The 12,036-nt window shown below is 41.7% G+C and overlaps 1 protein-coding gene across 1 annotated transcript in view; it reads right to left on the bottom strand.

The window, feature by feature from the left end:
* Window positions 1-12,036, bottom strand: part of Dnah9 (dynein axonemal heavy chain 9) — a 354,060-nt gene that overhangs the window by 175,049 nt on the left and 166,975 nt on the right. Inside the window, 3 exon segments of the mRNA XM_052756894.1 lie at window positions 6,795-7,034; window positions 7,534-7,636; window positions 9,794-9,959. Coding sequence (XP_052612854.1) covers window positions 6,795-7,034; window positions 7,534-7,636; window positions 9,794-9,959 — 509 coding nt within the window.

The following is a 12,036-nucleotide window of genomic DNA, read 5'->3' as shown; positions in this document are numbered from 1 at the left end:
GAGAAGCCCAATTCACAGAAGGTCTCGATATTGGGCTGAATGAACACAAACTTTTACAAAACAATGATTGATAGGACATTGAATAGATGAAGAGTGAGAAAACTATATCTTGAAAGAGGGAGAAAATAAAACAACAGAAATATACAAAAGTTCCACAGAGTACAAGAAGTAAGAGAAAGGAAACAGAATGGAGGATATACATACAAGCAGTCTGGGTAGAATGAATCTCAAATGTGTTATTAGGCATAACAACATGAGTAGACGAACAGTATTTTGGAAAGGCACAACTGCCAGGCTTGACTTCTAAAAGTCTTATATCCCCAAGCATAAGAATATAGAAAATCTGAACACAAGAAAAAGGAAGTATTTCCTAACCATGGGTTCTCCATCTATAGGTTCAACAAACCTTGGATAAAAAATATTCAGGAAAGATTATATCTGCACCGGATATGTACATTTTTGGTTACTACTCCATAAACAACAAATAAAAACAGCTACTTATAAATATTTGTTTTGTTTTAGGTATTTTGTGTAAGCTAAATATTATTTGAAGTAGATGGGATGATGTGTGCAGCTTACATTGAGTACCATGGCATGGGTGGAGTTAGAACATTTATGTATTATGATTGAGGCTTTGGCTCAATTTCCAGAATTGGAAAAAAGATAAAAAACAACAAAACTACTCTGATATTCCATATAAATGACCTGAACATCTTCAGACTTTCATGTCTATGAAGGGTCCTGGGTCCAGTGTCCTGTAGACACCAATGGACAAGTAAAGTTACTGACTAAAGGAATATGAGTTAGCCATGCTGTCATCAGACAAAGTTAACTCTAAAGTAAGGGCTATTTTGGGAGGTAAAGAAGTACATTTAATATATAAACAATGGTTCAGGAAGATGGGCTAATGATGAGTATACCCATATATACATGAAGAAAATAGAGTTGTTTAAATTTCTATGCATCTGTCAATGTAACTTCAAAGTGTAAAAAATGAATGGGTCCAAAAAAAAAAAACCCCCAAAAAAGGAGAAACAGATGTGTCTACACCACTTAGGAGATTTTCACAAATCTTTCTCAAAGTTTTACATAACATATAGATTTAAAAAAATCAGTACCAATAAGAATGTATTAAAAAATTACATGATTTAAAAACTTGTACTAATTGATGTATTGATAAAACTATACCCAACATCTGAGAATACATTTCCTAAAGTGCATGTGGATTGAATTGTGGGAAACATGGCAAATCTCAAGGAATTTCCAAGGAATAAAATCATATGGGATTAGGTAGTTATCATTGAAAAAAAAAAGCCAAAAAACTTCTAAGTGTTTGAAGATGAGTGCTGCACTCAAGGTCATGAACCATCCAACATGGGAAAGCCTGCATGCTGCAAATGTAGTCAGCAGTAAATTTTATAACTTTAAGGTGAACACCACAAAAGAGTCAAGAAGACATTACTCAGGTAAGAAGCCATGTCAAGAAATGAGAAGGTAAACTAAAGAAATCCCACACTCAAGTTAAGTAGGAAGGTAACAAGTAAAAGAACAAATATTGTGGGAGCCCAAATTACTTAGGGTCAGAGAATCTGAGCTTGCTTTACCCAGCAGGGCTGTATAATGAGATGATTTTTACCAAGGGCATGTTTATCAGGTGTTTGGAAGGGTCTACACTTGGCTGTATGGTGTGCTTTGATCTTGCAAGGGGGAGATCTTTTGCCTCTCCCCTTGGGATATTATAAAAAGCCCCTTTGAATAAAGCTCTGGGCGGCTGGGTATTGACCCAGGGCCCTCCCAAACTATCCTGTGTCTCTGTATTTCTTATCGTCTCTTTCTTTCTACCTAGTATTTCCTCATTCCTCTCTCCTCCACCCAAGAACCCTTCAAAAGGTGGGAGCAGTTTGGAGCTGGACTCCAGCAGATTCCCACAAAATATTAGTAATATATATTTAAAAAAAACCCATCAAAACAAAACAGTCAATAAAGTCAAATGTTGGTATTTCTTTCCATTTAGAAAACCAAAACCAAAAAGGACTAGCAATTGATAACTCCTTTGCAGAAGTGACAGAAGAGAAGGAATGTCACACATAACTGATACTCAGAATGACAGATAGAGGCCATAACATCAGACACAGCTGTGTCTGTGGCCCCAAAGCCTTTCCAGATGCTACAAACATTAAGCCCACTGTGTAGGTGGGCCTCCACCAGCCAGCTGAAGTCTTTAGGGAAAAAGACAGTTTCTTGGGAGAGCCATAATTTGGCCTGCAGACAGTCTTCAAAGACACTATAAGGACAGCAGGAAAATTTTGGCCTACTAAGCTGTTATATGATATTGTGTTAAATGTATGATACAAAATGCAGCAGTGTTTCATGTATCAAACAAGTTAAATTCATAATTTCAACCTTAGGCAAAGAAAACTCTAGGTGGCTGTCAACACGAGAGGAAAGCACAATGCAATGTTTTACGAAATCTTCCAGAAGTAGAAAAAAAGGAAAATAAATTCTGAAGTATTTTATTTAGATTTTATAACTTCAGGTTGGCAAGAAAGCAAATTTAGCAACATAAATGCAGAAATTATTTAGGTTAGCAGAAAACAGTGAAAGGATATAGGTAGTAGCTAAGATACTCCAGGAATGCAAAGTTAACTTATGATTCAAAAATAATTCATGCTAGGCATGGTGGCGCACGCCTTTAATCCCAGCACTCGGGAGGCAGAGGCAGGCAGATCTCTGTGAGTTCGAGGCCAGCCTGGTCTATAGGGCGAGATCCAGGACAGCCTCCAAAGCTACACAGAAAAACCCTGTCTCAAAAAACCAAAAAAAAAAAAAAAAAGTAATTAACATAATTTAGTACAGTATCAGATTAGGGAAGAAAAAAGGTTTTAATTATTTCAAGCAGAAAACAAATTTGTTTAGTTTCTCTACTCGGTTGTGAATGAAGTTCTTAATAAACTATGAAAATTCATCTTACCACAGCAACAAGCACCCTCAGAAATACATGGAAAACACTGCACTGGAAAAGCCTGTACCATTGTGCCCTGCCTTAAAGGTTTCCTTTAAATCCAGCAACATGACTACAGAAATAAACAACAGAAATATTGGCTGAATTAGTAATATTGACTTCAATTTTATTGTTACAAAGTTAAGAACTAGGTCAAGGTAAGATATGGCATTAGAAGTTTGGATAATATTGAGAGGTAGAAGGAGAAGGAAAGAGTGAGTGAAAAGGAGAGTTGTGGGGGTGCTGGTGCATTTTAGTGTTTGACCAAGGTGTGATTACAAGGTGTGGTCACTTGTGATAATTAACCAAGCCATATACTTGGGACCGGTGTGCTTTCTGTCTGTGTGCTATACTTTAATACAGTGCAAAAAAGAAATTTCAAAAGAAAGAAATAAATGAGAGTAAGTTCTTGTGGCCCTTCCCAGGTGTATACCTTGGCCTCGTTTTCCTCATTAACTCTCCTAGGTATTATCCATAAATAAAGTGTGGAGGGCGGGATAAAATACCACCTAGGAATTTTGACTTCTGGGGCTTTGCACTTGACCATGAGGGCCATTATCTCTTGACCTTTGTCCTGTTACAGTCATAGTCATACTAACTAGCAATTAAATACTCAGCAACTGTGAGCCTGTCAAGTGCAAACTGTGCACTGCCTTAATTTGTTATGAGCGGACCTGAGAGGGGAAAATTGGCTCATGATTTCTGCTACCATGGCCCACTAAATTCTACTGCAGTTTGGAGGGAAGTACATACAAAGTTTGAAATGAGCTGGGTTCTGTATGAAGGATATGTCTCCTATCGACTGTTCAATTAGCCCCCTAATTTCTTGCATCAGGCCTTCAGACAAGCTGTTGAGGAAGGAAGAAAACAGGAGGCAGTGGTCAAGTTCTGAACTTGAAGCTGGCCTCTGGGGTGTGGGTGGGGCATGGGGAGAGCTGTGCAGCTGGAGTTGAAGGGAGGCAGCACTCCAACGGAATGGTGTACTCGCCATTGCTATGGTGACTTGCTAACAGTTGACAGGCTGCCAAGAGGCCAGCCTGAGATACAGAGTCCAAGGAGTTGCCACTCAAGTTGCTTGAGTTAGGCAAAGACAGGCCAGGAGAACAAGAGACTTGGCGTCCATTCTGGCTTTTCTCACCTTCATGGTTTTTTCTTGACACTGAATCTATTACATAAAATGAGGTTGGGAATAAAATACTCCCTTTCTTGAAGGCATTGTGTGGCTCTAAATTACCTACACAGGAGGGTTGAACATTCTAGCTGGGGCCTCACATGCTGCTGATTACCAGTTCTGTGATCATGTTCAAGGCACCTCACCATTGTGTCATTTTTTTTAATTGAAATAGAGACATTCCTATTGACCCATAGGGCACTGGTTCCAGGACCCCCTTGAGCATCATAATCCATGGACACTCAGGTATTTCTGTAAAATACAGCAATATAAGCATATAGCCTATGCAGATTCTTCTGTATACCTTCAACTACCTCTAAATTATGTACAACATCTAATGAAGCTGATAAGGTAAATAGTTTATACATTCTACTTAGTGGAATAATGATCAGAAAGAAAATAATCTGTTCTGTACAGATCTCAAGTCCTCAAACCATTTTCAATCCACAGTTGGTTGAATTTAGCTTTGTGGAACTCAAGGTTAAAGAAGGCTGACTGTAGTCAGTGTTTTATCTTCTATGGCTGTTGAGAGGATTAAATGAATTAATAGGTGTAAAGGCTTAGTGCTGTACTCAGCAAATATTATAAACTAAAGCCAAACCTTTGTAGCTGCAAAGTTTCTCTGGTCCCACCTGGCCCTGCAGTCCCGTAGCTGCTTATAAAATAATCATTCAGAGGCTTATATTAATTACCAACTGTATGGCCTATGGCAGGCTTCTTGCTAGCTAGCTCTTTCATCTCAAATTAACCCATTTCTATTTATCTATGTAGCTCCACATGTTCCATGGCTTTACCTGTGTCCCATTACATGTTGCTCCTTGGATGGCAGTTTGGTGTCTCCCCCCATTCTCCTTTCTCCTCTCATTATCTTTCTCGGATTTTCCTGCCTGGCTGTAAGCTTTCTTACTATAGGCCAAAACAGCTTTATGTACTAACCAATGGGAACAGCATATATTCACAGCATACAGAAAGACACCCCACAGCAAACCTTTCACAAGGGCCTCTTCAGGTCTCAAATTATATTGTGGTCTCATCTCTTACCTCTCCACTACCCACCACCACTGCTCCCACCCAGCTGACCTAGGCTAACACCACCTTGTGCTTTCTGTCTCCCTGAGAATTCATGTCCTCATCTGCTAGCCAGTGACTTCTCCAATTCTCTACCAAATGGAGGTGATACCATCTGGTTTAGTTAGGGTTTCTAGTGTTGTGGCAAAACTCCATAATCAAAAGCAACTTGGGGAGGAAAGGGTTTATTTCACCATATAGCTTCCCTGAGGGAGTCAGGACAGTGACTCAAGGCAGGAGCCAGGAGGCAGGAACTAACAAGGAGGCCATGGCAGAGTGCTGCTGCAGGATTGATCCCCATGGCTTCTTGAGCTTGCTTTCTTATTACAACCAAGGAGCATCTGATCAGGGATGGCACTGGCTACACACATCAATTATTAATCAAGAAAATGCCTCCTAGACTTGAACACAGGCTAATTTTTGGAGAAATTTTCTCAATTAGAGATTCCCTCTTTCCATATATGTCTAGGTTTGTGTCAACTGGATAAAACCAACCAAAACAACATCTATTGCATAGTATTGAGCTGAGGAGTAAGTGTTAAGATGTCTAGATGACAAGGGGAATGTCCAGGCAGGAACTGAAGCAAGATTGCTTCTAGTCAAGGGTGGTTGACCAGTTCTCCTTTAGCACTGCCATTGAGGAGCAATGTGAATTTGACCAAACATTTTACCTCTTGCATTTCACTTAGGAAACACAGACAGTAATACCCAGACTCCATCACATTTCAGTGAGTTTAAGCATGGGTCTATGATATAAGCAATCTCTCTTTCAATTAATGTTTAAAGTATGAGAGCTAATTATGAGTAAGCCCAGACTTTGCCATGCTCTGGGATCCTCAGCACCATAAGCTTTACAGGGTAGTAGGTTTTTTGCTTTTGCTATTTTTGAGATAGGATCTAACTATATACTCTAGTCTGACCTCCAACTGGCTGTAACAGGAGGATCTCAAGTTGAAGATCAGACTAGACTATATCTGAAACAGATTTGATATGGAAATGAACCTGGAATTTGTAGGGCTGAGGCTATAGCAGAAGATGGCAAATGATACTTTGGGAGTATTATAACATGGCCTCTAACTTGCATAGTTTGGGAATATTTCTTTTCATCATGAAAATGAGTACAGGCAATGAAGGGCTTTTAAAATAATTACTCTTCTTTCTCCTTCTCTTCCTTTTTCCTTTTCTCTTCTTTCCCTTTTCCTCCTCTTTTTGCTCCTTTTCATTCTCTCTACTCTTTCTCCTTTCTTGTCCATCTTTTCTCTTTTTCTTCCCAGTACACTAGAATATTAATATAGCATTGTCTCCCTGATGCTGAGCCTTGGAACAAAGGAACCAACTGAGCTATCTTTACTGAGAAATAGTCTAGTTTAAAAATAAAACTTGGTTTTGTTGAAGTCTTCCTCATGGAGCCCATGACATTCTTTACCTATTTATGAACACAACTCCATACAGTTTGTGTCTTTGTTCAGAGGGATTTGCCATTCACCATCTATCTTTTTAGGAATAGAAACCTATGGATCATCTCTAAGCTTTCACAGTCTCTCACAAACTTACCTGGAAAATATTGGCAAAATCTCTGAGATTGAAGATGTAGTGAAATTTGATTGCTGTGGGCAGGAACGTGGTGGTGATTTTCTGGTGGAAGGTGATAGCCAGGTTGATCAGAGGAGGGATGGATTTCTGCAGGGTGCTGGGGAAGTTTCCAAGCTTCAGGTGGTGGGTCAGGATGGTGCTATAAATGGAGGAGAGGGCATCAGCCCCCGGGAAGGAGAGGACAAACACACTGAAGTGACGCTGCAGAAGAAGACAAGGGACATGGGACAGGAGTAAGTTGGATATCATTTATCACCCTGTGAAGATCACCATTCTGGACTGGGGACAGTAGTCAAAGATTCTGTAGCCAAATTTAGGTTGAACCCAAAATGACTGGGAGAACAATGGCATCGAAGCTTTGGTCAAAGATACTACATGGGCTAGTGGGAAAAGAATCTGAGTCCAAATCTCAGTTGACACCATGAGTCTGTGTCTGTACACCCTTGAAAAGTAAGTCCATGTATCAGAAGACTTATATTGAGAATGAGGGAGTTGAGTCATATGAACTCTGGGAACTCCTCTAGTTCTCAATCCTGTGACACCGAGTCTAGGGGCTCTTATTCTAGAAATGTAAGTTGGTTTGCCACTTTGGTAGCCTGGGCAGAGGAAAGGCCAGATACTACTAATAATCAAAGGCCATCACACCTGATAGATAGCTTTAGGACTTAGAAGTATTACCCATGCTTGATTCCTTTCATACCTGAAGCCTTGGGTTGATGGTAAAGCTGCCTGCAGTGGGGTTCATACAGGAGATGTACTGTACGTTTATGATCTCCTTTAGGGACAGCTTGTTCCGATCATACCTGAAATAGATACCTCCAGTGAGCCACTATTGTTGGTATATATCTATAACCCAGGCATTCAGGAGGCAGGAAGATGTGAGTATGAGGGCAGGCTGGGCCACTTAGTGGCATTCTCTCTCTAAACAAAACAAACAAACAAATTTATAGTGAGAGTTATGTGTGAGGGCTGAGGTAAGTAGCACTTCCTCAAGGTGAAGTAGGACAAGTTCTATGATTCATATGCTTGGGTTATGTCTTACATACTTTTCTATTGCTGTGATAAGACACCATGACCAAGGAAACTTATAAAAGACAGTGTTTAACTTAGCTTATGGTTTCAGAGGGTAAGAGTCCATGATAACGGAGAGAAGGAACAGCTAAGTTCACATCTTGATCCACAAATTCAGGCAGGAAGAGCATGGGGAATCACATGTATGTTTTGGAACTGCAAAGTCTGCTCCCCCTATGACATACCTCCTCCAACAAAGCCACACCTCCTAATCCTTCCCCTAGTCTCACCAACTGGGGACCAAACATATGAGTCTATGGGGGTCATTCTCACTCAAGCCACCATAGGTATTTAAAAAAGTAGAGACCTAGATTTACTGACAGACTAAGAAGAAACACTAGCCTAAAAATTTTACAAGAAATCCAATGTCTATGGAAAAAGCCCAGGAGGAGAGCACAGAAGAGGACTGAAGGGCAAGAAGAAGATCGGGGGATGTGGCTGCCCAGAAAGCAATGGAAACCAGCACTCCTCCATTAGCAACGTAGAGAGAAGAAAGACCTCTCCCCAACAAGATCCCATGGATCCCACAGTAACACTAGCTAGGAGGTTTGCAGGAAATTGTGGGGTGGAAGGGCAGAAATCAAAGAGAATTACATTGAAGAGTTGGAAGCCAAGCAGGAAGCAAGAGCAGAGAGGAAAATTTAGTTATACACAGAAGAAGGAGAGAATAGCCATTGGGGAATGACTTGTAGCAAACAAAACAGAAGTTTCCATGACAGGAAGGAGCCAACAAAGGCATGGGGACTAGCTAGTGTAGACTTCAGGATCAAGAGACCATGGAACCAATCCACTAGAGTTACGCTTTAGGCAAGAGGGCACGGGGGAGGGGGGTCCAAGACACAGAGTGTGGAAGGCAGTGAGCAAGTACAGAAGCAAGGGTGGACTTGGCACCAATTTTCTCAGAAACCCCAAGGCATCAGCTTTGGTACATCGGGAACTCGAGGAGAGAGAAGAGGATATGACGTAGGTATTTAGTACACACCAAGAGAAGAAGCATTAGAGCAGAATTTTCATTGTTTCTACTACCCACTTAAGATGTGCGACCATGAAGCAAAGTTAAGCATCTTAGCTTTACTTTATATTTCCTATAGTGTTTAGGAAATATAATGTGGAGACTCAGGGCAAGATGCTAATGGTATTTGACAGAGATTTTAGGAAGGACTGAGACGCAACTCAAGTTGGCATCTTCACTGCGACCCTTCTCTCATTTCTCTCGTGAACCCTCCACATCATCTTGACAGAAGGACGCAAGGGAGACAGACATGTTTCAGATCACTGACCTTTTCCTGGCCAGTGTAGACTGGCTGTCATTAAAAATGAGGATGTTGTGAGAGAAACTATGAGACTCTGCATTGCTCTGGAAGATGTCACGCCCAAGCAGGTCGGCTGGGAGTGTGTCTGCTATCATCAGACCTCTGAAGGAGGCCACAGTGGGGAGTTCGGCTCTGTGGCTAGATGAAGTCCCAGAGAATGCAATTTTGAAATAATGTTTTCTTTTTTAAATTGTATATCATAGTCTTATATTTGAAAAAAACAATGCTGCATATAGTACAGTTGGGTATGTTTCTATATGTCTGCATAGCACATAGTCAATAAAATCCAAAATTTCCTCTCCATCCTCTGTCCACTCCTCCAGTATACTCATCCTTCCTAGTCTCCAGAGGTCATGGCAATGAGTCCTGTAGAAAACTGTGGCTTCCTTCTTGGGTGAGAGCTTAGTACCCTTTGACTCAGAATCCCTGCCTGAGGGAGCACTCCAAAAAGCACAGAAGTCCCCAAGGAGTGGGGTTTACCCTGGGCTCCTCTTGTGGCATTAGAGCCCAATGAAGTTTGCCACTGCAGCCCCTAGTGAGCTGAGTGACCCAAAACCCTTCTGTGGGGACACTTACCAGTGGCCATAGTCTAGGTGCTGCCTGATGATAGTGTGGGGTTGTACTGTTCCATAGGCATCCACCTCGGGCATGTTCATATCATCGATGAAATATATGAGCTTCCTGTTGCCTGGAGGGCCATAATTCCTGCCCGCCTTCTTTTCTAGAGGTTTCTCCAGAACAGCTGAGGAGAGACCAGTTAGTTAGGGAGGGAAATTCGAACCTTAGAAGTCAACACTGAGGCAGTACAATTATCCAGGACAAGCTGAGGCGCACTCACATGAAGGTACAAAGGGCAATGATCATTCTGTTAGATCAGTCATTCTACTGGACCAGAATAGGAACCTGGAGTGACCAGGCAACAATTGTGGCACTACCCACCAGGCACGAAGCATCTTACAGTATGTTTTGTTAGGTTGTATTTACTACCTCATCTAATTCTTACAACATGGGATGAAAAAATGAATCCGATTCCATTTCAGAGCTACGGGTGCCAAGGCACAGAAGCACTAAACTGCATTGCTGAGGGAGAGCCAGTCTGCAAAATAGAACAGCTAAGTCCCAAAGCCCATGCACTTGCCTTTCTTGTGGTTCCCAGTTTTTGTTGTTCGTAGGTTAGAAACTGAAGATACATTCACAGTCACCCGGCCAGGTCTCCTCTATCCCTAAGGAACTCTACATAGAATTGGACCCTGGTAGACTGCTCCACTGCACCAAGACACAAAGGGGACTAACAGCTGTGGCTCTGGGGCTCAGCTGGAGGCCCCCCTTGACCCTGAAAGCTGTAGGAAGAGTCACTGGGATATTTTGCCAATATTGTTTGTAGAGTCTTCACCTCCTGAGGTTCAGGAGTGGAAAAACAGCCTCAGAGAATGTCTGAGAGGCATCCATCAGCACCCTGGCCTGCCTTCAGTCCTCTGGCTCCCTATCAGCGAAGAGCAGCGTGAGAACTCAGTACAGACACTCTCTCCTGGACTCGTCTTTCCCATTATCAAGCCAGAGGGAAGGAAGCAGACACACCGATTCCAGCTTGATGGGGCTTGTTCAGAAGAAACTTAAGTAATAGGGCGGAGAGTTAGGATTTACTTTTTTTTCTGGTAAAGCAATTAAATATTTATGGATTGCAAGAACCAACACTTTCGTATTACGGCTGGGAGCCCTAAGAGCCATCTGATTTCTTCTCCTGAAAAACAAGTTTGTAAACAAGGAGAAAGTGTCAACATACAGGGAAGGTGACAGATAGAAAGACAAGTTCCCTCAAGACGCTTGAATATTCTAATTTCCTGGGCCCCAGTTAAATTAAGTGTTTCAAATATGAATTAAATTTAAATTTAATTAGCATGCAATTAACATACACTATCAACCAATTAATCACCCAACACCTTCTCCCCCCTTAAAGATATAACAACTATATATGAGATCTGTCAAAAATGAAATATAATTAGTGGGCTGCCAAGGACACGCTTTGAGACCAGTCCTGCTAATAGGAAGCTTCTCCTTAGGAATACTTGTTTCTCCACCTCCCAAGGCAATAGCATTCAAATCAAACCCTTGACTTAAGCAGACCCTGCAATTTGGGTTGATTAAGCTCTTTAGGCAGCTATAGGATGGTAGAGGAGAAAAGCACCCCAGTTACCAAGAAGTGGCCTTGGAGAGTGCTGGATTGTTTCAAATGGAATACGCAAAGTTCTCCAGGGAAAGAAAGGAAGAGAGAGGCGAGGCATGATCTTGCGGACCTCTCTCTGCTTCCGTTCACATCTAAGAGGGAATGACACTGAATGGTGGTTCAGTGTCCTGGTGGGGCTGGAGGAGTGGGCATGGCTTAAGTTTGAGGGATTGTGTTGATAGTGATGTTGATATTGATATTGATAAGACAAACAGGAGTGATGAGGAGAGCAGCCTGTGCTGAGCATTTCTGGTTGAGTTCTGACCTTGTCACACATACGTCTGAGTCAAGACTACCCCATTTGTGAATTTTTTAATTGAACTTCTTGAGACCTGTGAAGAATGCACAGTTCAGTTTGTGGCTTCAGGGAGCAGTGCTGTCCGTTTATTGATATCTGTGTTTTTATTAATGCCAATCCCCAGTATCTCGGGACTGCCGTCTTCCATGTGAAGACCATTTCAGCACTGCTGTGGCTGCCATCTTGTGCTCCGGCTCTCACATGGCAATGGTATCACCACCCTAGTTGGTCACCTTGACTTCCTGTTCCACTCTTTTTCATTATGCTCTCAAGACAACAGATGGGGAGCCCTTGGGA

This window comes from Peromyscus californicus, unplaced genomic scaffold, assembly GCF_007827085.1.
Source record: "Peromyscus californicus insignis strain IS unplaced genomic scaffold, ASM782708v3 Scaffold_3__1_contigs__length_106647218, whole genome shotgun sequence".
NCBI lineage: Eukaryota > Metazoa > Chordata > Mammalia > Rodentia > Cricetidae > Peromyscus > Peromyscus californicus.
The sequence above is the reverse complement of the archived record's forward strand: the minus strand, read 5'-3'. Positions and strand labels throughout refer to the sequence as shown.